At 44.4% G+C, this 24,302-nt stretch overlaps 1 protein-coding gene across 1 annotated transcript in view; it reads left to right on the plus strand.

The window, feature by feature from the left end:
* Nucleotides 1–24,302, plus strand: part of myo1f (myosin IF) — a 210,045-nt gene that overhangs the window by 133,833 nt on the left and 51,910 nt on the right. Inside the window, exons 10-15 of the mRNA XM_070859819.1 lie at nucleotides 1,281–1,477; nucleotides 8,132–8,212; nucleotides 13,052–13,138; nucleotides 14,468–14,554; nucleotides 15,703–15,870; nucleotides 17,476–17,561. Of these exons, the coding sequence (XP_070715920.1) occupies nucleotides 1,281–1,477; nucleotides 8,132–8,212; nucleotides 13,052–13,138; nucleotides 14,468–14,554; nucleotides 15,703–15,870; nucleotides 17,476–17,561 (706 nt within the window). The remainder of the gene's footprint in view (nucleotides 1–1,280; nucleotides 1,478–8,131; nucleotides 8,213–13,051; nucleotides 13,139–14,467; nucleotides 14,555–15,702; nucleotides 15,871–17,475; nucleotides 17,562–24,302) is intronic.

Below are 24,302 nucleotides of genomic sequence, written 5' to 3' on the forward strand. Positions count from 1 at the left end.
TGCACCAGATTGTGGCCAGGCAGTGAAGCTGAAAATCAACACCAATGTTAAATAGCATTGTATGGGGTTTCCTCGCTTTCTGCTGGTTAAAAAAAAAGAAAAAGACTTGACTTTCATGACTGCCAGACATCTCAAAGCGCTTTACAGCCACTTAAATACTTTTTGGCGTGCAGTCACTGTTGTAATGTAGAAAACACAGCAGCCAATTTGCACACACCAAACTCCCACAAACAGAAATGCGATAGTGACCAGTTAATCTATTTTTGTTATGTTGGTTGAGAAAGACACCATGGATAGCTCCCCTGCTCTTCTTCGAAATAGTACCATGGGATCTTTTACATTCACCTGAAAGAGCAGACAGGACCTTGGTTTAATGTCTCATCTCAGAGGCAGCACCTCTGACAGTGCAGCACTCCCTCAGCACTGCATTGGAGTGTCAGCCTAGACTTTTGTGTTCAAGTCCCTGGAGTGGGACTTGAATCCAGAACCTTCAGACTTGGAGGCGAGAGTGCTACCCACTGAGCCACAGCTGACACTGTACTGGTTGTGGGGTAAGATGCCCCCACAAAAACCGGGTGATACTGCTTCCTTTGCTGCTATTGATATGCTGACTCACGTAGAAGTCCTGATTTTAGATGGGAGCACGAATCAGACTGGCAGGGGAGCAAGGCGATGATGATTGTTCTTCTTTCTGCCTCTTCTCCTTCATCATCACACAAAGACTGATCGATACCTGAAAGTTATAGGGTGGTACAGCCAAATCTCTGGAGTAATTCAAGAAGAAATTGTGATGGAGAGCCAGAGGTTTCTGTGGAATGAAATGCAAGTTGGACAAATTGCCAGCCTCATTTGCACTTATTTTTGATTGGTCAGTTGCACGTTACCATTATCGAATGAGCCATCAGAGGAACTATTGTTTATTGCTGTCTACTGAATACACAACAAATTATTGCTGGAGACTAGTGTTGGGAATTGGGGGAGGAAGAGAAATGGTGAAAAATCGTATCCATAACATAACTTAAAGCAGCATTCCCACTCCACGTGATTTCCTTGGCCAGCAGCACTGCAGTGTACCCACTTCACGGAGCACTTTTGTAAATGACATAGTTTAAACAATGGATTAAAAAAGTTATCGTCGCTTTATCCAGCAGGAAGTAATTGTCTTTCCTAATATCTGGTTCAACAGTTCTTCTTTAAATATTAATTATTGGTTTGTCGTTAGTGCAGAAACAATGACCACACCATGAATAACTAATTTACTTTCTTTGTTTTTCATAAAGACTTGGCCTTTCCTGCATTCTTGCTGGGAATTAATCAAATGAAGTTGAGGGAGAAAGTGACCAGCAGAAAAATGGACAGCAAATGGGGAGGCAAGACAGAATCCATCAATATGACTTTAAACGTACAGCAGGCGGGATATACCCGAGATGCACTGGCAAAAGCTCTATACGCGCGATTATTTGATTATTTAGTAGATGTAAGTATTTTTCAACTGTCAAATTAATTGGAATGTGAGCAATTCTTACCATTTTATATAGTTTGGAAAAATCAGCCTTACACTGTAATCTAAAGGGAGATTATTGCCAATTGGGGAAGGAGATGAATAGAGTAGCTGCATATCACTGGGGTTCAACAGAATAGCAGTCTGAGATCAAGACATCATAAGTAGCCAATGTAATGATTTTTCAGACTTGGGTTACTTCATCACAACATGAATTATAACATTGTGCTTTCAAGACATTAGACATACTGTTTTGCCTGCCATTTTGCAGGAATAGGAATGTAAGAACATAAGAATTAGGAGCAGGAGTAGGCCATACAGCCCTTCGAGTCTGCTCCGCCATTCAATAAGATCATGGGTGATTTTCTATCTCTGCTCCACTTTCCCACCAGACCACCATTTCCCTTGATTCCCCTAAATTCCAAAAATCTATCTATCTCAGCCTTGAATATACTCAACGACTCAGCATCGACAGCCCTCTGGGGTAGAGAATTCCAAAGATTCACAACCCTCTGAGTGAAGAAATTCCTTCTCATCTCAGTCTTAAATAGCCGACCCCTTATCCTGAAACTATGCCCCTAGTTCTAGACTCTCCAGCCAGAGGAAACAAACTCTCAGCATCAACCCTGTCAATCCCCCTCAGAATCTTTTATGTTTCAATGAAATCACCTCTCATTCTTCTGTACTCCAGAGAGTATAGGCCCAATCTACTCAATCCCAGGAATCAATCCAGTGAACCTTTGCTGCACCGCCTCTAAGGCATGTATGTCCTTTCTCAGATAAGGAGACCAACACGGTGCACAGTACTCCAGATGTGGTCTCACCATATCCCAGTACAATTGCAGTTAGACTTCCTTACTCTTGAACTCCACCTCCCTTGCAATAAAGGCCAACATGCCTACCTTAATGCTTGCAGTACCTGCATGCTAACTCTGTGTTTCCTGTACGAGGACAACCGAATCTCTCTGAACACCAACATTTAACAGTTACTCACCATTTTAAAAAACATTCTGACACCGCTCACGGCAGCCTCGCCAGTGCCTGCCGCGGGGCGGAAAGCGATCAGCACGCGGCGCTAAGGGGTCGCCACATATGGCAGTGATGTCATCGCCGGTTGCGTGACTTCCCGGGTCTCTACCGGTGGGGCACAGCGCTACTGTAGCAGCGTCTCCGCTAACGCCGGTAGTGCCCCACTCCCCACCCCCCCTCTCCACCTCCCCCCCACCTTGGGCGAAAACTGTGATGTGTCCCGTTAGCGCCCTCCAGAGGCACTAACAGACATTGCTAAACAGGGCAATTTCGACCCCTGCATTTTTATATTATTTTATATAATACAAAAAACTAAAACTTTATTGGATTATTAAAGACAAAACATATTTACAATATACCAAGAATAATGGATACTGGTTGTAATTACAAGCAATAGACACAGGAGAAGGCCATTCAGCCCCTCAAGCCTGTTCTGCTATTTATTTAGATCATGGTTATTCTGTACCTCAACTCCATTTACCGCCCCCTTTGTTCCATATCTCTTGGTATCTTTAGTTAATAAAAACCTATTAATCTCAGTCTTGAAAATTTCAATTGCTCAAACATTCACAGCTTTTCGGGGGAGTGAGTTCAAGATTTCCACTACCCTTGAGTGAAAATTGCTTCCTGCTTTCACTCCTAACTGCCCTATCTCTCATTTTCAGATTATGCCCCCTTATTCTGGATCCCTCCCCGCCCCAGGCCACTTCCCCCCCCCCCCCACCCCCACCCCCCCCCCCCCAGAGGAAATTGATTCTCTCTATGTACCCTATTTTTAATCATTTTAAATGCCTCAAACATCTAAACTCAATAAGACAAGTTTATGCAACCAGTCCTCCTAATTTAATGCTTTAAGCCCTGGTATCATTCTGGGGAATCTGCGCTGTAACCCCTTCCAAGGCCAATATATCTTACCTGAGGTTCAGTGCGCAAAACTGAACGCAGTACTCTAGATGGTGTCTGACCACGGCTCCATACAGCTGAAGCATCACTTCCTCACTTTGGTATTCCAATCCCCTTGAGATAAAGGCCAACATTCTATTAGCTTTTTGATTACTTGCTGTACCTGTACACTAGCTTTTTGTGATTTATATACATAGACATCTAAATCCCTTTGCTCCTTCACAGCTCCAGTTCTGTTATCACTCAGAAACTATTCCAATTTATCTCATTTGGATCCAAAGTGGACGATCTTACACTTCCCCACATTGAACTCTGCCTGCTATACTTTGCCCACTCAGTTAGTCTGTTTATGTCCTGTTTAAACTTTCTGATCCCATCCACAGTTCCATCTGTATACTTGGATATACAACTCTCTAGACCTTCATCCAAATCATTGATATACATACGAACATAAGAAATAGGAGCAGGAGTAGACCATTTGGCCCCTCCGAGCCTGCTCCACCATTCAGTAAGATCATGGTTGATCTGATCTTGGCCTCAACTCCACTTCCCTGCCTGCTCCCCATAACCCTGGACTCCCTTATCATTCAAAAATCTGTCTATCTCCACCTTAAATATATTCAATGACCCAGCCTCCACAGCTCTCTGGGGCAGAGAATTCCACAGAATTACAACCCTCTGAGAAGGAATTTCTCCTCATTTCCATTTTAAATGGGTGACCCCTTATTCTGAAACTATGTCGCCTGGTTCTAGATTCCCCCACAAGGGGAAACATGCTCTCTGCATCTACCCTGTCAAGCCCCTTCAGAATCTTATATGTTTCAATAAGATCCACTCTTAGTCTTCTAAATTCCAATGAGTATCGGCCCAACCTGCTCAGCCTTTCTTCATATGACAACCTCTTCATCTCAGAAATCAACCTCGTGAACCTTCTCTGAACTGCTTCCAATGCAAGTATATCCCTTCTTAAATAAGGAGACCAAAACTGTACGCAGTACTCTAGGTGTGGCCTCACCAATGCCCTGTACAGTTGTAGCAGGAATTCCCTACTTTTATACTCCATCCCCCTTCTGGAAATCCAAATACACGACATCTACTGGTTTCCCTTTATCCACCCCGCTCGTTACATCCTCAAAGAACTCCAGCAAATTTGTCAAACATGATTTCCCTTTCATAAAACCAAGCTGCCTCTGCTTGACTGTATTATGATTTTCTAAATGTCCTGCTACTACTTTCTTAATAATGGATACCAGCAATTTCCCAATGACAGACTTTAGGCTATAGTTGCCTGCTTTCTGTCTTCCTTCTTTCTTAAATAGGGGCGTTACATTTGCGGTATTCCAATCCGCTGGGACCTTTCCTGAATCCATGGAATTTTGATAGATTACAACAAATGCATCCATTATATATGGCGAAAAGCTGAGGCCCCAGTACAGATCCCTGGGGATCATCACTTGTCGCATCTCATCAATCACAAAACAAACCCTTCATCCCTCCTCTCTGTCTGTACCTCCCAACTAATTATCAACCTATGTCACAAGGTTACCTCTAATTCCATACACTCTCATTTTTGCTCATAATCTCTTGTGTGGCACCTTAATTAAATGCCTTCTAGTAGTCCATATAAACAACTACATAGACACACCCCTATCCACTATGCTAGTTACCTCTTCAAAAAAATCAAGATTAGTCAGACATGACCTACTCTTCACAAATGCATGCTGACTTTTTGATAACTGATATCTGTCCAAGTGCTCGGTCACTCTAGGCTGATAGATATCTGTCCAAGTGCTCGGTCACCAAGGGCCGATAGATAGCGGTACCTTCCCCACAATTGATGTTAAACTGACAGGTGTGTAGTTATCTGGTTTCTCTCTCCTCTCTTAAATAATAGTGACATTTACAATTTTACAATCCAAAAGCATAGTTTCTGTATCTAGAGAGCTTTGGAAAATTAAGACTAATGCATCTGTCATTTCCTTACCTGTTTCTTTTAGTACACTGATGTGGAAACAATTAAATCCTGGAGATTTTTTCCATCTTAAGTTCCATTTCTTTCTCTGTTACCATTTTTTTACTTATATTAAATCTACTAAGTTTCTCCCCTTCATTTACTTTTAGATTCCTGTTATTATCTCATCTTCCTCTCCTGTGAAAATATGCATTTAACAAATCTGCCATTTTCTCATTGTCCATTTTATTCCCACCTGCATCTGTCTTTAATGGGATCACATTCCCATTTACCACTCTCTTTCTCTTGATATATTTATAAAAAAAACCTTTGCTGTTATCTTTGATACCCTTGCAAGACTTTTTTCATATTCCTTTTTGTTTTGTACCCCTTTGTTGCTTTTTATAGCTCTCCCAGTCTGCTGGATTTCTCCTTGCATTTGTGTAAGCCTTTTATTTTACCTTGACCCCATCTCTTATCTCATTTGTTGATCATGGTTGCATCTTAGAAGTAGAGCCTTTGCCTTTTAGGGGTATGTGCTGTCTAATGAAGGGATAAAGAGGACATCAAAAACCACAAAACTAAATGTTTATCATTTTCATCTGAATCCTGTTACAACCTTCAAAGCATTTACTCATGTTTTGTTTTATAATATTTATATGGTTTAAATTTACATGGCCAATTCTTCGGCCGATAAGGAGTTTGTTTAGTTTTTTGTGCTCACCAAGGTAAGAAATGTTGTTGCTGGCAAGTGAAATGACCAGCATCAGTATCAAACACATCCAGATCATGGACGGATGCAGTGTATAGGTCCCACTACCCTGACGCAATGTGCCTCAGATAAGCGTTGGGACCATTGTGGCCTCCTCTCTGTATGAGGCTGCCAATTAAACTAATGCAGTTCTTTGACCACCAGGAACTGCATTGAGATTTCCCAAACTCTTTCATTTAAGTTCTTGCAGCCGAGAGACAGAGAAGCCTTTCACCCCATCAATTAGGGCTGGATTTAAACACTGATTCCAGAAGTAAAGGACCATTGCCTAACCCACTGTGCTCCCCAGTCTGACTGAAAACTCATTTTACAATGTGGCCGAAATTGGTGAACATACCGCCGCATACCACCCGCCGTGGACCGCCGAGAATTGGGCCGTCCACCAATTTCAGCCCCAATGTGTTTTCCCACCTAAAATAATGTTGTAACACAGAACAGAATTCAACTTTATTGCATGGTACACTTACCCATGTTATCCACACTGCTTGTGCCAATTTACTTAAGCTTAGTAGATGTAATAAAGAGTATGTTTATTAGTTAGCTATCAATAGAAAACAGATGAAAATGCCCCCCATCATCTCTAAATGTCTGTCACTTTTCTCAAGATTATGGCACAGATATGTCATGTGACAGGACAAGGAAGTACAACAGCATTTGTGATTGGAGCTGTCAAATTTGGATAAAGCCCAGTGTTGGGATTTTTAATTGTAATTCAGTTGTATCCATGAGCAGTTGCTTTACATCAAATATCTACTGGAAAGAATCCAGAGCTAGAAATTCAAGGAGCCCCACTTTGCTGCTGGACTTGCACCCGCCCATCTGCCCTGGCCCAGAGTCTTCAGTCAGGGTATAATAGGGTCAGGTGCCTGTTACTGGGGCACCCATGGAAGCAGCCAGATTTCAGACCAGCACCTTGTCATTCCCGGTGATTGGTCTGGCCAATGTAGCGGAAGGCCTCAATTTCTGTCCTTACCTGGGCCATCAATGATATGTCCCGCTGCTAATAGCAGGCGAGCCCCGATATGACACATTCGGGCCCACTTATCACCATTGTACAGCAAGTGCACCTGCATCACGGAGTTCAGAAGAGGTGATCTCATTGAAGCATACAAAATTCTTACAGGGCTTGACAGGGTAGATGCAGGGAGGATGTTTCCTCTGGCTGGGGAACCAAGGGCCACAGTCTCAGAATAAGGGGTCGGCCATTTAGGACTGAGATGAGGAGAAATTTCTTCACTTAGAGGATGGTGATTCTTTGGAATTCTCTACCCCAGAGGGCTGTGGATGCTCAGTCATTGAGTATATTGAAAACAGAAATCGATAGATTTTTGAATATTAAGGGAATCAAGGGATATGGGGACAGTGCAGGAAAGTGGAGTTGAGGTAGAAGATCAGCCATGATCTTATTTGAATGGTGGAGCTGGCCCGAGGGGCCGGATGCTGTTATGTACCACTGGCTGGCCATATGCTGAATGGAACTAGTGAGATTTCCCAGTGAACTTGGCATCCCTCCAGCTCCACTTCCAAATGTGATATCACAGAGAAGGGCTGAGTGAATGGAGGAAGCTCCCACCACACTCCCCCTCTGGAATTTTGCAACCAGAAACTGGTACTGCCCAAAATTACTTTCATCCCCCCCACCACATTTTGATTATGCTAATTTTGTGCCCAAAACTTATATTACTATGCTTCGTTATCCATCTGGTAATATAAAAATGCAGCATTTGAAAAATGATACAAAACATAAGACACTATGGAGAGATTCTGTGTGGCATGTAATTGTAGGAACAATTTTTGTTTAACTGAAAGAATTCCTTGCCAGTGTTGGAAGAGTTAAAGTACTGCACACACTTTCCAAACCAAATACAGGTTTACTTAACATGTTCTATTAAAGTATATAATCTTTTTAATTCCTTATTTCATGACCTCAAAACATCGTTATTTATTACGCATCCATTTTCTTCTTTCTGTTTAGGCCGTGAACAAAGCTATGCAGAAACCGAATGAGGAATATAGTGTCGGAGTTTTGGATATTTACGGCTTTGAAATTTTTCAGGTACTTATAAAAATCAATATCTCTCAATTTTATTCTGAAGAGTTGGGAGCTGGGTGTGATTTCAGAATGTAGTTTCTGCACTGTGCCAATGTGAATGAAATGTGAAAAGTAATTTCAGTTGTCTATAATAAAGCAAAATTTGAGTTTACTTTGCTGTAGAAATGAATCTTAAAATAATCTTGCAAAGCAGTAACAATCACTGTACACTCGGTGTGAAAATCCATCGGTAATTTTATGCAAACACAGCAGGTGTGCATTGGCTTGTTGCTCTGTAGTGTGTCGGTACCATCTTGCCATCCGGAGGAGGCGGGGGTCCCCGATGGAGTGCACTCTACGCGGGAGTCCTCCCACTATTTATCGGGGACTTGGCCTGGAGGGTGGTGCACGGAGCAGTCCCGTGCAATAAATCTTTAAGTCAGTTCACGGGCTCCCAGGCCGCCTGCAATTTCTGCGGTCTGGAGGAGTCCGTGTTCCACGTTTTTATCGAATGTACGAGGTTGCAGCCCCTGTTCCATTATTTAAAGGGGCTGCTCCTCAATTTCTGGTTGCACTTCAGTCCCACACTCCTGATCTTTGGGCACCCTGTGCGGAGGGGAACGGGTAGGTCCGAGGGCCTCCTCGTAGGACTGCTCCTAGGCACGGCCAAGGGTGCCATCAGCCAGTCCAGACAGCGGGCGGTCGAGGGGGTCGTTCAGCCTGACTGCCTGCCTCTCTTCCGCGCCTACATCCGGGCCAGGGTGTCCTTGGAGATGGAGCACGCGGTGTCCACCGGTACGCTCGCAGCCTTCCGCGAGAGGTGGGCGCCGGAGGGACTGGAGTGCATTGTCACCCCCGGCAACCAAATTTTAATTTGATTTTATTTGTTTTAAAGTTTAATTTGTTTTAATTGCCGGGTTTTTAGTGTACCCCTCCCCTTTTATAGGGGGCACTTGTTTTATGGTTTTATGGTTTTATGGTTTTAGAGCCCAAAAAAAACCACAAAAAAAACCTACAAAAATACAAAAAAAAACAAAAAAAAAAGGGCTTGGGAAATATTTGGAGTGTCCCCCAGATCGGGGGGCACGATTTAATGTTTAAGATTTGATGTTTATTGTTTACTCCAAAAGAGTTGTAGTGTGTCGGTAGCTTTTGGTGAAAGGACATTTTCAGCAATGTGAATTAAATTGGAGACGCAATTATAATCCTGCCCACCCAGCAGCGAGCAGGCGGGTGGGCAGTTAAAATCACCGTGGGACTTAACCGCCAAGATCCTTCAGTCTTCCTGTACATTCCGATTTTATCTTGCTCTGCAAAGCAGGATAAAATCCCAGTATGACAGGGTTGTCCTATTAGGAGAGATTGAGTAGAATGGTCCTATAGTCTCTGCACTTTAGAAGAATGAGAGGTGATGTAAGTGAAATATATAAACTTCTTAGCGAGCAAGGGAATCTAGAGATATGGGGATAGGACAGGAAAGTGAAGTTGACGTAGAAAATCAGCCATGATCGTATTGAATGGCGGAGCAGACTCAATGGGCAATATGGCCTACTCCTATTTCGTATGCTTTTATGTTTTTTATAAGAGAGACGCTCATCGGAAACCGGTGGGGCACTTTTTTAAATATGCAGTTTGGGTTCCGAGTACGTTACTGGGGCCCAACTGCTATTATAACCAGACGCCTGCACAGCGAGGTTGTTGTGGCTTTCCCGTCAGGATAAACAAGCAGGAAGAAGTGTTCTTCCAGGTCCCACAAGAAAAGTTTGTTCTGCCCTGCCCTGCCCTGGGCTACCCTCCTCCCCCAACCACAAGGCCATCCTGAACCCTCCCCCCCACCCCCCCACACCAGCCACTTGCCTGAGTGCCGGTAACCGCTCCTTTGGTCCCCGGCAGTGACCTCCTGCCGAGGGGTGCCAGGCAAGGAAAGTGGTGGTAATTGCGCACTGAAGCATCATGGACACCCATAGAAAAGACGGCAATAATACGAAAAAAATGCATGGGTAGGAGGAGAGAGATCATGCCAGCACCAGTTAGTACAGAGCATGAGGAAGAGGTGCCAGTGCATCCACCTACCTTCCCTCTGACGATGAGGTCTCGAATTTCTTACCAGCATTGCAGCCATGTCCCTTGCACATTGCTGTCTTAATTTATTCTGTCTGTCACTTTCTGCCGCGTTCTTCTACCCATAGTCTTTGACACTATGGCCATGATGGGAAAACAACACTTCTTGTCTCTCGAAACATCCTGTAGTAACATCTTAATGCAGCCTTCACAGGTTGTCCTGCTTTTTCCTGCAGTGCTGCCAGACATACCTCCCCAAGAAAAAATTTAATGCAGGCAATGTGAGAAAAAAAAACAGCCGCAATTTTCTTTTATTAGATCCAGGATGTGGGCGTCTCTGGCAAGGCCAATATTTATTGCCCATCCCTACTTGCCCTTGAGGAGGTGGTGGTAAGCTGCCTTCTTGAACCGCTGCAGTATTTGTGGTGAAGGTACTCCCTAAGTGCTGTTAGGGAGGGAATTCCAGGATTTTGATGCAGCGACCATGTAGGAACGGCGATATATTTCCAAGTCAACTTGGAGGAGAACTTGCAGGTGATGGTGCTCCCATGTGCCTGCTGTCCTTGTCCTTCTAGGTGGTAGAACTCACGGGTTTGGGAGGAGCTGCCGAAAAAGCCTTTGTGAGATGCTGCAGTGCATCTTGTAATGGTACACACTGCAGCCACGGTGCACCGGTGGTGGAGGGAGTGAATGTTTAAGGTGGTGGTTGGGGTGCAAATCAAGCGGGCTGCTTTGTCTTGGATGGTGTCAAGCTGCTTGAGTGTTGTTGGAGCTGCACTCATCCAGGCAAATGGAGAGTATTCCATCACACTCCTGACTTGTGCATTGTAGATGGTGGAAAGGCTTTGGGGAGTCAGGAGGTGAGTCCCTCGCTGCAGAATACCCAGCCTCTGACTGCTTGTGTTGCCACAGTAGTTATGTGGCTGGTCCAGTTAAGTTTCTGGTCAATGGTGATCCCCAGGATGTTGATGGTGGGGGATTCGGCGATGATAATGCCATTGAATATTAAGGGGAGGTGCTTAGACTCTCGCTTGTTGGAGATGGTCATTGCCTGGCACTTGTGTCGTTAGCGCCGCACCCCACGATTTGCGTCCCGGGCTGGCAACTGCACGGTAATGACATCATGGCCATCTGCACCGACCCCTCAGCGCCCCGCACCGACCCCTTTGTGCCCAGCGGAAGGAATCGCCCTGCGGGCGGGGAGGATGGCACCGGCTGATGTCACCGCCAGCTTCGCGGGTTGCCCGCCGCTGGGCGCCCCTTAAAGGGGAGGCCGTTTGCGCCATGGGCCACCATATTTTTTTGTCGGCCGACTCTTCTGTCGGCCCGACAATGGCGGCCCTCGCTTTCACCAGGCCGCCATCCTGCAGCCGTTGGCCTGGACGAGGGCGTCCAGTACCGGCCGTCAAAGGCATTGCAGAGCACACAGCGGCCCTACCTTTTAATTGAAGGGGAGGGGCGTTCTGCCGCGTCAGCGCTACGCGGAGCATCTGCGTAGCGCTGACATTGCTGACGGGGCGCCGGGCTCCGGAGTGTGACTCAGCGCCTCTCTACTGCCCCGGGAGTACCTCCCAAAGCCCTCCGCCTCCATTGAGGGGCGGAAGGACCGAATTCCGTGCCGGGGACAGAATGTTCAGTCTGGGCGATAAATGGCTCGGCCCCAGAAGGTTTCCACCTCCAAACAGCAATTTCGCCCCCTATGAATTTCAAAAGAAAATCTGATTTTCTTTATTGGTAGATGATACTGAGGGGCCAGGTTTGGGGCGCATACTTCAAATAAAGTAAAAAGTTATCGCCCAGCGCCAAGGGAAGGAAAGAGGCCCGGAATTCGGGTCTTTAACTTGAAAAATTTGTCCGAGTGCTATTGGAGGCGCTGATGTATCACAACGTCTCTCCTCTTCTCTTAAAGGGGAGGGCAGCAGCGAACTCTACGGCCATTTCCGTGGTGCCCACTGTGCCAACAGCCCAACACCCAAGACCAGCGTTCGCCATTGTCATGCCGACTGCAATGTTGGTCAACAAAAAAAAAGGATGGGGGCCGTGGCACAAGGCCCTCCACCTTAGGGGCGGCCGGGGCATGCCAGACACCACAGCTTTGCAACCCGCAAAACTGTTGGTGGCATCATCCCGCGCCATCCTCACTCCCATGGGGCAATTTCCCCCCACAGGGTGTAAAGGGGTTGGCGTGGGGTGATAAGGGGTTGGCACGCACGGTGATGATGTCATTGCCGGGTGCGCCACCGCCCGGGGCGAAAATTACGGGACGTGGCGCCAAGCTGTTTTCGCCCATGGTATCCCGGGGGTAATTCCGGGCGGGTCACTTCCACCGCCTGCCCACGGGCGAAAAGCCCTATCGCCCCGTTAATGCCTCCCGGAGGGGCTAACGGGCCTTTCACAAAGGGGCAATTTTGGCCCCTGAGTCTTTTAGTTACTGTGTTCTGATTGGTTGGTTGATGCAGTGAATCAAATTATGTGATGCCCAAATGTGAGTGAATAAAACAATGTATCGCAAGTGTGAGAAAATCAACACATGATGCTGAGGTGCGAGTGGATCATGAGTGTGACTCAGGAAGTGTAATATGATGAACAGAAAGTGAGTCTTATCATAATGCTTTATATTAATATATAATTACAACATAGGCTTCATCCTTCTAATTTTCCTCTTTTTATTTAAAGCTGTAATACCTGCTTCCATTCTTCATTTGCAGGAGGTTTCATAATAGCAACAAGTTGCTTCCATTCGATTCAAAATCTAGATGCTATCATTCTTATACTGTGTTATGTTCTCCTTCTTTCTCACAGAAAAATGGGTTTGAACAGTTCTGCATTAATTTTGTAAATGAGAAGCTGCAGCAGATTTTCATTGAGCTAACTCTCAAAGCTGAACAGGTAAGAAAGTTACTGCATTTGAAATAAGAAACAACACCAGTCCACCCGTCGGCATTAGTTTATCGGGGAAATATTAACTAGGCTTCTATACTTAGCTTCTAAAAGTGAATTTGATTAAAAAGACGAGATTTTTGAATTGGATTTGGCCACTCGCACATGGTGAACAGCTCCACGTAAAGGCAAGGGACGAGGAGGCAGGAAACATCTGCTGTATTAAAATGTTAAAATAAGGCAGTGAATGTCCTGCATGCCATTTTTCCATTGTTATTGTTAGTCAATGATATTTATCCCCATGACTAATTGGCATCCATTAAGGATTAACTAAGGAGTTGGCTGTGAACGCCAGTTCATTTAAAGAGCACATCCATTAGCTCTTTTTGTGTGCTTTTTATGCTCCTGTCACATGGGTCCTTATGCGTCATTGTGCTGTGGTGTTCTATCCCTTCCACCCCTGCCCCTAGTACCATTACTGGTACCAATGAGCTTCCCAGTGGGAATCTTCCTATCTCAAGTGTTTGGAAGAAGAAAGGAGGATCAAGGGAGAGATGACCTTGCAGGTCAGGTTCCACAAGAGGTGTTGTCCATCCACACACTGGTACCCATAACCTGCAGCTGGAAACACAGCTGAACATTCCTCACTTTGGTGAAGGCGGAGATTCCTGTTCCCAGAAGATGCTGGGCCTGGCTAATTGTGAAGCTGGATGCTTCTTTGGTGGCATTCCCATCACAGGTTATCATGTTTTTAGTATTACTGCATGACAGGAGGCATGCCATTGTGATCAGCAATCAATGTAGACTGATTGGCAACACCCACTCAAATGTGACCAACCATATCTGCAGACTGTGCACCCTGGTAATGACCAAGGGCATTGTCTCCATGGGGTCCAGTCCAGCAGAGAGCCAGTTGCAGAGCTGTGCCATGTGCTGCAACTATCATTCAGCATAGCACTAGTGCATTCATTGACAGGAATAATGGCTTCTAGTCTGCCTCCACTTCTTTGCAGGCAAGCTGGTTTATGATAATGGTGCCATGGCATGCTCAGTAGGCAAGCCTCCTGACAACCCCTTCATGCAACATTACCTCCACTTCAGCAGCCATCAAATAGAGGATTGGGTCCATCACTTCTCTGTAGACCCATCGTTGCAAACTGGTTTCCCTATCCCTTTATTTTTGCTGGTCACTCCATTGTCTCATCCCTCTTCAGCCTCCGCTGTTAATGGATTGAAAGCCTGCTGAGCCTTTTCAAAGGCTTGCAGAATTGTTGTCCCTTATTCTGATGCTTTCCTTTAATTGTCTCCAATCCTTAAATTTGTCTTTCTGCCCAACAGGAAGAGTACGTACAAGAGGGGATTAAGTGGACGCCTATTGAATATTTCAATAACAAAATTGTCTGCGATCTGATAGAAAACAAAATTGTAAGTGACTTTCCCATCAATGTTATTAAGGAACTTATAAAACCATCTGCCATTTAATGTTAACCTCACAGTTTGGGATGTTTTCAGAACCACAGAATTGAATATCTGCCTAATAACTCATTACCAAACATCTACTATCCTATATATGTGTTATGAATGTAGCCAGGAATATCACTGTGGTCTCACAGGATTACACTTGACAGTCCAGATAGAAATGTTATTCATTTTTTATTGTTTTATTCAAAACTTTTAATATGATCATGCAGAAATATAATATAATTCATAAATCAAATTAATTATAAATCATTTCACTACATTTAATACATGCTTATCAACAAAAGGGAACATTTTGTAGCTACATTTAATGGAGTAGAGTGTATTGCTGATAAAGGAAGTATAAGAGAGTTTGGGCTAGAAAAGCGGTAGTTGCAATATGGTTGATAGTGAATCGGCAGCCCGTTTTACACTTTCCCCTGATTGTCTTTTCCATTGAAATCTTGTCCAAATCGCTAGGTCTTTGCCGTTTCCAGGATTTTCCAGCATTCCTTGAAAGGGTCGTGCACCTGCCCCTTACAAGACAAATATCCTTTGGGGGGTGGGGGTGGGGAGAGTATCCCTACACCAGGAGTGCCCACTTCCCTGGCTCATTCAGGACCTGGCATAGTGCTGGAGGCCCCACTGGCATGGTCTGTACTGGAAGGCACTGATGTGCTTGATTCTGGCATAACCAATGGTATCACATCCTGTGGATTTTTGGGACCATTATTTCTGAATTAAACTTGTAGCAGTGGGCATCATACTGCATTTTGTCAGCTCAAGCTATTTAAAAAAGTGCACAAAAGAACAAGATTAACTTGATTGCAATAAAAGATTTACCAGTGTGCATTTTCAAAACAAAAAGGGCAGCATGAAGAGACGACAAGGCTGTTATCCAATCTTGAGATTCAAGTGGCATTAACATACAGTTTAAGCTATCTCCTTTTGGATTATGTGGTTTACTTTGGACTACATCACTATTCTGTAATTCATTCCTTGATATTGTAAAAGCTTTATGTTGGGTTGACTATAGGTGAGGTTTCCAAAAGGATCTATCCTTTCTCATCTTCAATGTGCACAGTGAGTCTGTTACTGTGTGTCCTTGTTCCCAGAATCCACCTGGAATTGTGAGTGTCCTGGATGATGTCTGTGCCACTATGCATGCTACAGGAGAAGGAGCAGATTCAACTCTGTTACAGAAACTCCAGGCTGCAGTCGGAGGTCATGAGCATTTTAACAGCTGGAACCAAGGATTTATAATACATCACTATGCTGGAAAGGTACCATATCATCTTGCACAATCCAACATTTCTGTGAAATAAATATCATTACCGTATTGGCATTCAAGCAGCATAGGTGTCTCAGGCTTCAGTTTGCTTTATCCACTTGCAAGTTTCTTTACCTGGTCTTGTCGCTCCATAGCAGCAGAAAAAAGCAATCATTGTGGACCTTGGCTTGCAATTTATTCATCCAACCTCCAGCCAAAAGGAGGCTCCTTGAGGTGAAAAGCTAAGAACTGTTAAATTAAAAGCTGAACAAAAGAAACAATAAAGTCGGTATAAAGATAAATGAAGAGCATGGATCCCAAGACTAACAGATAGAAGGCATAAAACCAGATCAAAAAGGGGATCCTCTGATGCTTCAGTGGGTAAACGCACCATGTGATGTGGCACTGAGAAATATTGACCAGGCCGCTTTGATCTCTGGTCCATGCTGAGTTCATCCTCTCAAGCATATTAGCACAACAGGTTCGAATGTTGCCCTTAATGCTGCCACACTAGAGAAGGAATTGATCAGCTTGGGTTCCCAATCTTGATCATTATGCTCTGACCCTTAAATGCATGGCCCTCTATCTCATCATCTAAGACATCAATAAATACAGTGAACAGTCGAGGACCCAACACTGTTTGGCGCCACTACTCACATCCTGCCCATTCGAGTACCTGCCCATTATCCCTTCTCTCTGAATCCTGGCGTCAGCCAATCTCCTAATCAGGTCAATAATTTGCCCTCAATTCCATGAGCTTCAACTTTAGTCTCTTATGAGGGATTTTTATCGAATGCCTTCTGAAAGTCCATATAAATAACATCCATAGACATTCCCCTGTCCACCACTTTAGTCATCTCTTTAAAAAAAATCAATCAGGTTTATCAGGCATGACCTACCGTTTACAAATTCATGCTGGCTCTCTCTGATCAGCTGAAAATTTTCAAGATGTTCAGTCACCCTATCCTTAATTATAGACTCTAGTAATTTCCAGACAATAGATGTTAGGCTAATTGGTCTATAAATCCCAAGTTTCCTTTGCTCACCTTTCTTAAACAGCGGAGTGACATATGCAATTTTCCAATCTAAAGTAACGGTTCCTAAATCGACAGAACTTTAGAAGATCATAGTTAGGGTATTTCATCTCCTGAGAGTAGATTAGGTGCCCGCCCCTCATCCCACCTCCGTTAAAAGCAGAAGAGGGTGGGTTCGAGACATATTGGGGTTGTGTTTGACATTTTTAACATTTTTACTTCCCACCCAATCAAAACCTATCTATTTTGGGGGGTTATTGTCGATTGGAGAGTTTGAGATATGACCACCCAGGTCAGTCAATGCGGGGGTCTGAGTATAGGATTGATCATCCTGTCCTGAATATAGGTGTTTGATCATCCTGTCCTTCCAAAGTTACTCCTCCCCATTATACAGTTCTTCCTCTTCAAAATAAAGGTACAGAGGAACCCCCTTTTTAAAAAAAAACAGAGGAGAATTGCATCTCGTGAAGCCTGAAGGCTTAAACTAAGAAACATGGGACAGTGGAAAAGAGTGGAACCATTCATTTCACATAGAATATACAGCATATGTACATCTGAGTTTTGTTTGAAATATTTCACTGCAGGTATCCTATGATGTAAATGGATTTTGTGAGCGCAACAGAGATGTCCTCTTCACCGATTTGATAGAGCTAATGCAAAGCAGTGAATAGTAGGTTATTGACTTTTTATCACTCGTATACAATGATAAATATGGTCCTCATTTGAATTATCTTTAGAAAACTCAGTAGCTTTCAAATTAAGCGTATGGTTTCTGTCACATTTTCAATTAATAGTGTCGGATGGGACTGCAGCAGCACAGACTGCTTTACTGGCAGTCACCAGGAAGATTATGGTTAACACTCAAACGTTCCCTGTGCTATTTAGAGGGGTGAGCCTTGACTCATTGGGTAGCACTCTCTCCTCTAAGTCAGAGGTTGTGGGTCCACTCTAGAGACTTGAGCATATAATCCAGGCTGATGCTCCAGTGCAGTACTGATTGAGTGCTGCACTCTCTTTCGGTTGAGACGAGGCCCTGTTTGCCCCCTCAGTTGGATGTAAAAGATGCCATGGCACTATTTCAAGAGAAGGGGAGTTCTCCCTGGTGTCCTGGCCAACGTTTCTTCCCTCAACCAAAATTATTAATGCAGTTTATCTCGTGTTAATGGTTTTCGAACCGAAAAATCCATCCCCGCCCTGTGTCCTGTTCTATTGATGTGGAGGGTCACCCCAGCAGTCTGCAACTGAGCAGGAAAATGTTTCTGCAACCAAAGTACACTGGTGAGTATTTTGGAGAAATAGATTAGTGCTATCACCCAGACTCTAATCCACTTTAAAAACCAACGTGAGTACTTGTTATGTAAAGTTATGGCCCTTGGCCAGCAACATCTGCTACACTTAGTAAGTATTGTGATCTGGAATGCGCTGCCTGAAAGGGCAGTGGAAGCAGATTCAATAGTAACTTTCCAAAGGGAATTGGATATATACTTGAAGTGGAAGCATTTTTCAGAGCTATGGAGAAAGAGGAGGGGAAATGAGACTAATTGGATAGCTCTTTCAAAGAGGCGGCACACGCCCGATGTGTCGAATGGCCTCCTCCTGTGCCCACACTGCGATATGTGTGCTCACTAGGTCCGTGCAGCAGAGCAGGTCTCCAGTCGTCTTGGATAACCATTGCCACTGGACCAATTAAGGAGATATTTCATAATTCTCAACAAAGATATATTCCATCGAGAAAGAAAGATTACGAGAAGGATGAACCATCCGTGGCTAATTAAGAAAGTTAAGAATGGTATCAAATTGAAAGAAAAGGCATACAATGTTGCAAAGATTCATGGTAGGCTACAATATTGGGAACATTTTAGAAACCAACAAAGGATGACTAAAAAAAATAGTAAAGAGGGAGAAATTAGATTATGAGAGAAAACTAGCAAGAAATATAAAAACAGATCGGAAGAGCTTCTACAAGTATATAAAAAGGAAAAGAGTAGCTAAAGTAAATGTTGGTTCCTTAGACGATGAGACTGGGGAATTAATCATGGAAAACAAGGAAATGACAGAGACTTTGAACAAATATTCTGTACCTGTCTTCACGGTAGAAGACACTAAAATAGTAGAAAATCAGGGGACAAAAGGGAGGGAGGAAATTAAATCAATCATTATCGCTAGAGAAAAAGTACTCGGCAAACTAATGGGACTAAGGGATGACAAGTCCCCTGGTCCTGATGGCCTGCATCCTAGGGTCTTAAAAGAAGTGGCTGCAGAGATAGTGGATGCATTGGTTGTATTCAATCAAGCTTGTAATCAAGTCAGCTGTGGCTCAGTGGGTAGCCTCTGAGTGAGAACGTTGTGGGTTCAAGTCCCAATCCAGGGCCTTGAGCACAACAATCTAGACTGACACTCCAGTGCAGCGCTGAGGGAGTGCTGCACTGTCCAAGGTGCCGTCTTTCAGATGAGACGTTAAACCGAAGCCCCGTCTGCTCTCTCAAATGGATGTAAAAGATCCCATGGCATTAGTTCGAAGAAGCGCAGGGGAGTTATCCCCAGTGTCCTGGCCAATATTTATTCCTTAAACGACATAACAAAAAACAGATTATCGGGTCATTATCACATTGCTGTTTATGGGAACTTGCCTGTGTATAAATTGGCTGCTGAGTTTCTTTCATTACAACAGTAACTACCCTCCAAAAGTACTTAATTGGCTGTAAAATGCTTTGAGACGTCCGGTGGTCATGAGAGAGGCTATATAAATCCAAGTCTTTCTTCTTTAATCTTCCAAAATTCCCTGGATTCTGGAAAGGTCCCAGCGGATTGGAAAATCGCAAATGTAACGTCCCTATTCAAGAAAGGAGGGAGACAGAAAGCAGGAAACTATCGGCCAGTTAGCCTAACATCTGTCATTGGGAAAATGCTGGAATCCATTATTAAGGAAGCTGTAGCAGGACATTTAGAAAATCATAATACAATCAAGCAGAGTCAACATGGCTTTATGAAAGGGAAATCGTGTTTGACGAATGTATTAGAGTTCTTTGAGGATGTAACGAGCAGGGTGGATAAAGGGGAACCAGTAGATGTAGTGTATTTGGATTTCCAAAAGGCATTTGATAAGGTGCCATTTAAAAGGTATTAGCTCATGATGTTGGGGAGTAATATGTTAGCATGGATAGAGGATTGGCTAACTAACAGAAAACAGAGTGTCGAGTTAAATGGATAATTTTCAGGTTGGCGAACTGTAACTAGTGGGGTGCCACAGGGATTAATCTATATTAATGACTTGGATTAAGGGACCGAGTTATTGCCAAGTTTGCTGATGATACAAAGATGGATGGGAAAGCAAATTGTGAGGAGGACACAAAGAGTCTGAAAAGGGATATAGATAGGTTAAGTGAGTGGGCAAAATTTTGGCAGATGGAGTATAATGTGGGAAAATGTGAGGTTATCCACTTTGGCAGGAAAAATAGAAAAGCAAAATATTATTTAAATGGAGAGGGACTGCAGAATGCTGCAATACAGAGGGATCTGGGGGTCCTTGTATATGAAACACAAAAACTTAGCATGCAGGTACAGCAAGTAATTAGGAAGGCAAATGGAATGTTGGCCTTTATTGCCCAAGGGGAATGGAGGATAAAAGTAGGGAAGTTCTGCTACAACTGGAGTACTGTGTACAGTTTTGGTCTCCTTATTTAAGGAGGGATATACTTGCTTTGGAGACAGTTCAGAAAAGGTTCACAGGTTGGTTCCTGAGATGAAGGGGTTGTCATGAAGAAAGATTGAGCAGGTAGAGTCTATATTCATTGGAGTTTAGAAGAATGAGAGTAGATCTTCTTGAAACATATAAGATTCGGTGGAGGCTTGACAGGATAGATGCTGAGAGGATGTTTCCCCTCGTGGGGGAACCTAGAACTGGGGCGGGGGGGGGGGGCATAGTTTCAAAATAAGGTGTCGCCCATTTAAGATGGAGATGAGGAGGAATTTTTTCTCTGAGAGACGTGAATCTTTGGAATTCTCTACCCCAGAGAGCTGTGGAAGCGGGGTCATTGAATATATTTAAGGCTGAGATAGACAGATTCTTGAACTATAGGGGAGTCAAGGGTTATGGGGAACAGGTGGGAAAGTGGAGTTGAGGCCAAGATCAGATCAGCCATGATCTTATTGAATGGCGGAGCAGGTTCGATGGGCCGTATGGCCTACTCCTATTTCTTATGTTCTTATATTAGCAGCTCTCTGCATGGGACCGGTTTCAATGTTAAATTTTGCTCGTGCGTGAATGGCCGGGGTACATTGGGTGTTAGAACTGTTAATTTTATATGTGTTAACACCTGTTACTACAGTGGACAGATTTTTGTAATATTAGAAGTTTAGGCATTCATTCATTAATATCAATGATAGTCATTTCTAGCCAAGTGTGGCAGAAATACTTTGTGAATGTTTTCTGTTTGATATTTCTAATGAATTCATAAACACATTTCAAAAGAACATGTTGACCTTTCTAGGAATATGAAACATATGATATATTTACAATATCAATACAAATTGCAATCAAAGGAATTCTTACCCTAGTATTCTTAGAATGAGTTCAAATCGAGATCTTGTTGTACTTTTTATTTTACTGAAGGTGGTCTACCATCATCAAAGAGTGTGTGACGATCCCAGAAAATCAGCACCAAATAATAAGTTCTGAAGGTTTTCCTCACAGAATTGGGTGTTCTATTTGTATTACATTAAATAAGTTTTAGGTTTTTATTTAATGAGCAATGTGAGCCATTGTTGCAGATTCCAGCCCTATGTGGTACAATCCACTGGAGCGCTAATGTGATTTTAAGATTTTAAATCAATAACTTCCCCAATGATTCAGTGCATAAATTCACTTTATGGCATTGTACTGAACCATAAAGCCAAGAATGCCTTAGGTTTGAACAGTGGTCTGTGTCATCTCAACTTCAATTGGCGTCAGCAATAAAAATGTTCAGAGTTCCCATTCAAGATGTGTGTGGATTTAACAGACACATAGGGAGCACAATTGCCCCATTAGCGGCTTCGGGCAAGGCAGTTTTCACCAGGGGGGGAGGGCGCTTTGGCCTCTCGGGAAATTGCCCCTGAGGTTTGGGAGGTGCTGTCATCGCCATGCACGCCGACCCTTAACGCCCCTCGGGGGAAATTGCCCCGCAGGCCGCGAGGCTGGGGCGGGCGGATGTCAATGTCAGCTTCGCGGATTGTGAAGCTGGTGGACATCCGCTACCAGGGTGCTGTTTAAAGAGAGGCCTGCAGCACCCCGGGCTGCCATCTATTTTCGTTGGCAGACATGCAGGTCGTCTCGACGATGGCGGCCCTAGCATGGTCCGGGCTGCCATCATGCAGCCCGGCACTCCGTCTTGGGTGCCAGGCTGCTGGCCCGGTCTTACGCTGCCCTGGTGGCCCAGTGATGGCCATCAGGCCGTTTAATGCAAGGGGAGGGACGTTGTAGCGCATCATTGCTACGCAGAGCATCCACGTAGCGCAGGACTCAGCGATACACTACCACCCCGGCACCGTCCCCAAAGGAAGCGGAGCACCGGAGACAGCGTTCCATTTCCTTTGAGGGGCAGTAGGCACAATTCCACTTCTGGGCAGGGCGATAAAGCTCCCGGCCCCAAAAGTTTACCACCCCCCAATCGGGGCATGGGGCAATTTTGCCCCCATGGGAATTTTTGGAGCCCAAACATTAGTCCCAACAAGCCTGCACCATCTGGATTCATTGTAATCCTACCTCTCTGCCTCTTCTTCCTTCTAACCCTTCTTTCTCCAGAAACATATCAGTGGAAGACTTGGTTGGGTTTGGCTGTGATGATTCACATGTTAAAAAGTTTGCCAGCAGTTATTATCCAGCCATACATGAAGAATGACCACTTGGTTAAGCTACCAGGATACTGCTGGTGCTTGTTGAACCACAATCCCGCGTGAGTCATCGGCGTCAGGAAGGGAAGGGCACAGAGAAAATATTGAAGGGATTTTTTTTAATAAAATAGAAAAGGGACAATGTAGACAACATGAATTATTCAGATTTCAGTAATTAATCTCTACTGTAGTTCAGTCACGTTTAACTGAGAAAATTCTGCAACAGTACCAAGTATTTGAAAATAGTAATGGGAAGGATTTTATTGGTTTGCCAAAGATAATAGCACTTTTTATTTCACTAGTTTAATAGTTTTTCTATGATGTAATATGTTAGCTTTCACTTTTATCCACAAGCAATGTCACAGGGCAGTGGAGCACCATCCCTGGGGAGGAGCGGCAAGTGAAGTGCAGAAATGCAACAGTAATGGGTGATTCCATAGTTAGAGGAAATAAAAGAAAAAAAGATAAACTTTCATACAGCACCTTTCATCATCATCATCATCATAGGCAGTCCCTCGGAATCGAGGAAGACTTGCTTTCACTCCTAAAGTGAGTTCTTTGGTGGCTGAACAGTCCAACACGAGAGTCACAGACTCTGTCACAGGTGGGACAGACAGTCGCCAAGGGAAGGGGGGGGGGGGTTGGGACTGATTTGCCGCACGCTCCTTCCGCTGCCTGCGCCTGATCTTTTCACGCTCGCGTCGTTGAGATTCAAAGAGCTCAACGCCCTCCCAGAAGCACTTTCTCCACCTAGGGCGGTCTTCGGCCAGGGTCTCCCAGGTGTCAGTGGTGATGTCGCACTTTACCAGGGAGGCTTTGAGGGTGTCCTTGTAACATTTCTGCTGCCCACCTTTGGCTTGTTTGCCGCGAAGGAGCTCCACATACAGCAATTGCTTAGGGAGACTTGTGTCTGGCAAGTGAACTATGTGGCCTGCCCAGTGAAACTGATCAAGTTTGGTCAGTGCTTCAATGCTGGGGATGTTAGCCTGGGCGAAGACACTGATGTTGGTGCGCCTGTCCTCCCAGGGGATTTGCAGGATCTTACGGAGACATTGTTGGTGATATATCTCCAGCGAGTTGAAGTATCTTCTGTACATCGTCCATGCCTCTGATCCATACAGGAGGGCAGGTATTACTACAACCCTGTAGAGCTTGGTGGCAGATTTGAGGGCCTGGTCTTCAAATACTCTTTTCCTCTGGCAGCCAAAGGCTGCACTTGCACACTGGAGGCGATGTTGAATCTCCGCATCAATGTCTGCCTTTGTTGATAAAAGGCTCCCGGGGTATGAGAAATGGTCCACGTTGTCGAGGGCCGCGCCGTGAATCTTGATTACTGGAGGGCAGTGCTGTGCGGTGAGAACGGGCTGGTGGAGGACCTTAGTCTTACGGATGTTAAGCGTAAGACCCATGCTTTCTTATGCCTCGGTGAATACATCGACTATATCCTGGTCAGGTCCAAGATCACCCCAACCTCTTTCGTTGAGCTGCAGTACGCGGACGACGCCTGCGTCTGCGCACATTCTGAGGCTGAACTGCAGGA

Source organism: Pristiophorus japonicus, chromosome 18, assembly GCF_044704955.1.
Source record: "Pristiophorus japonicus isolate sPriJap1 chromosome 18, sPriJap1.hap1, whole genome shotgun sequence".
Classification (NCBI taxonomy): Eukaryota; Metazoa; Chordata; class Chondrichthyes; family Pristiophoridae; genus Pristiophorus; species Pristiophorus japonicus.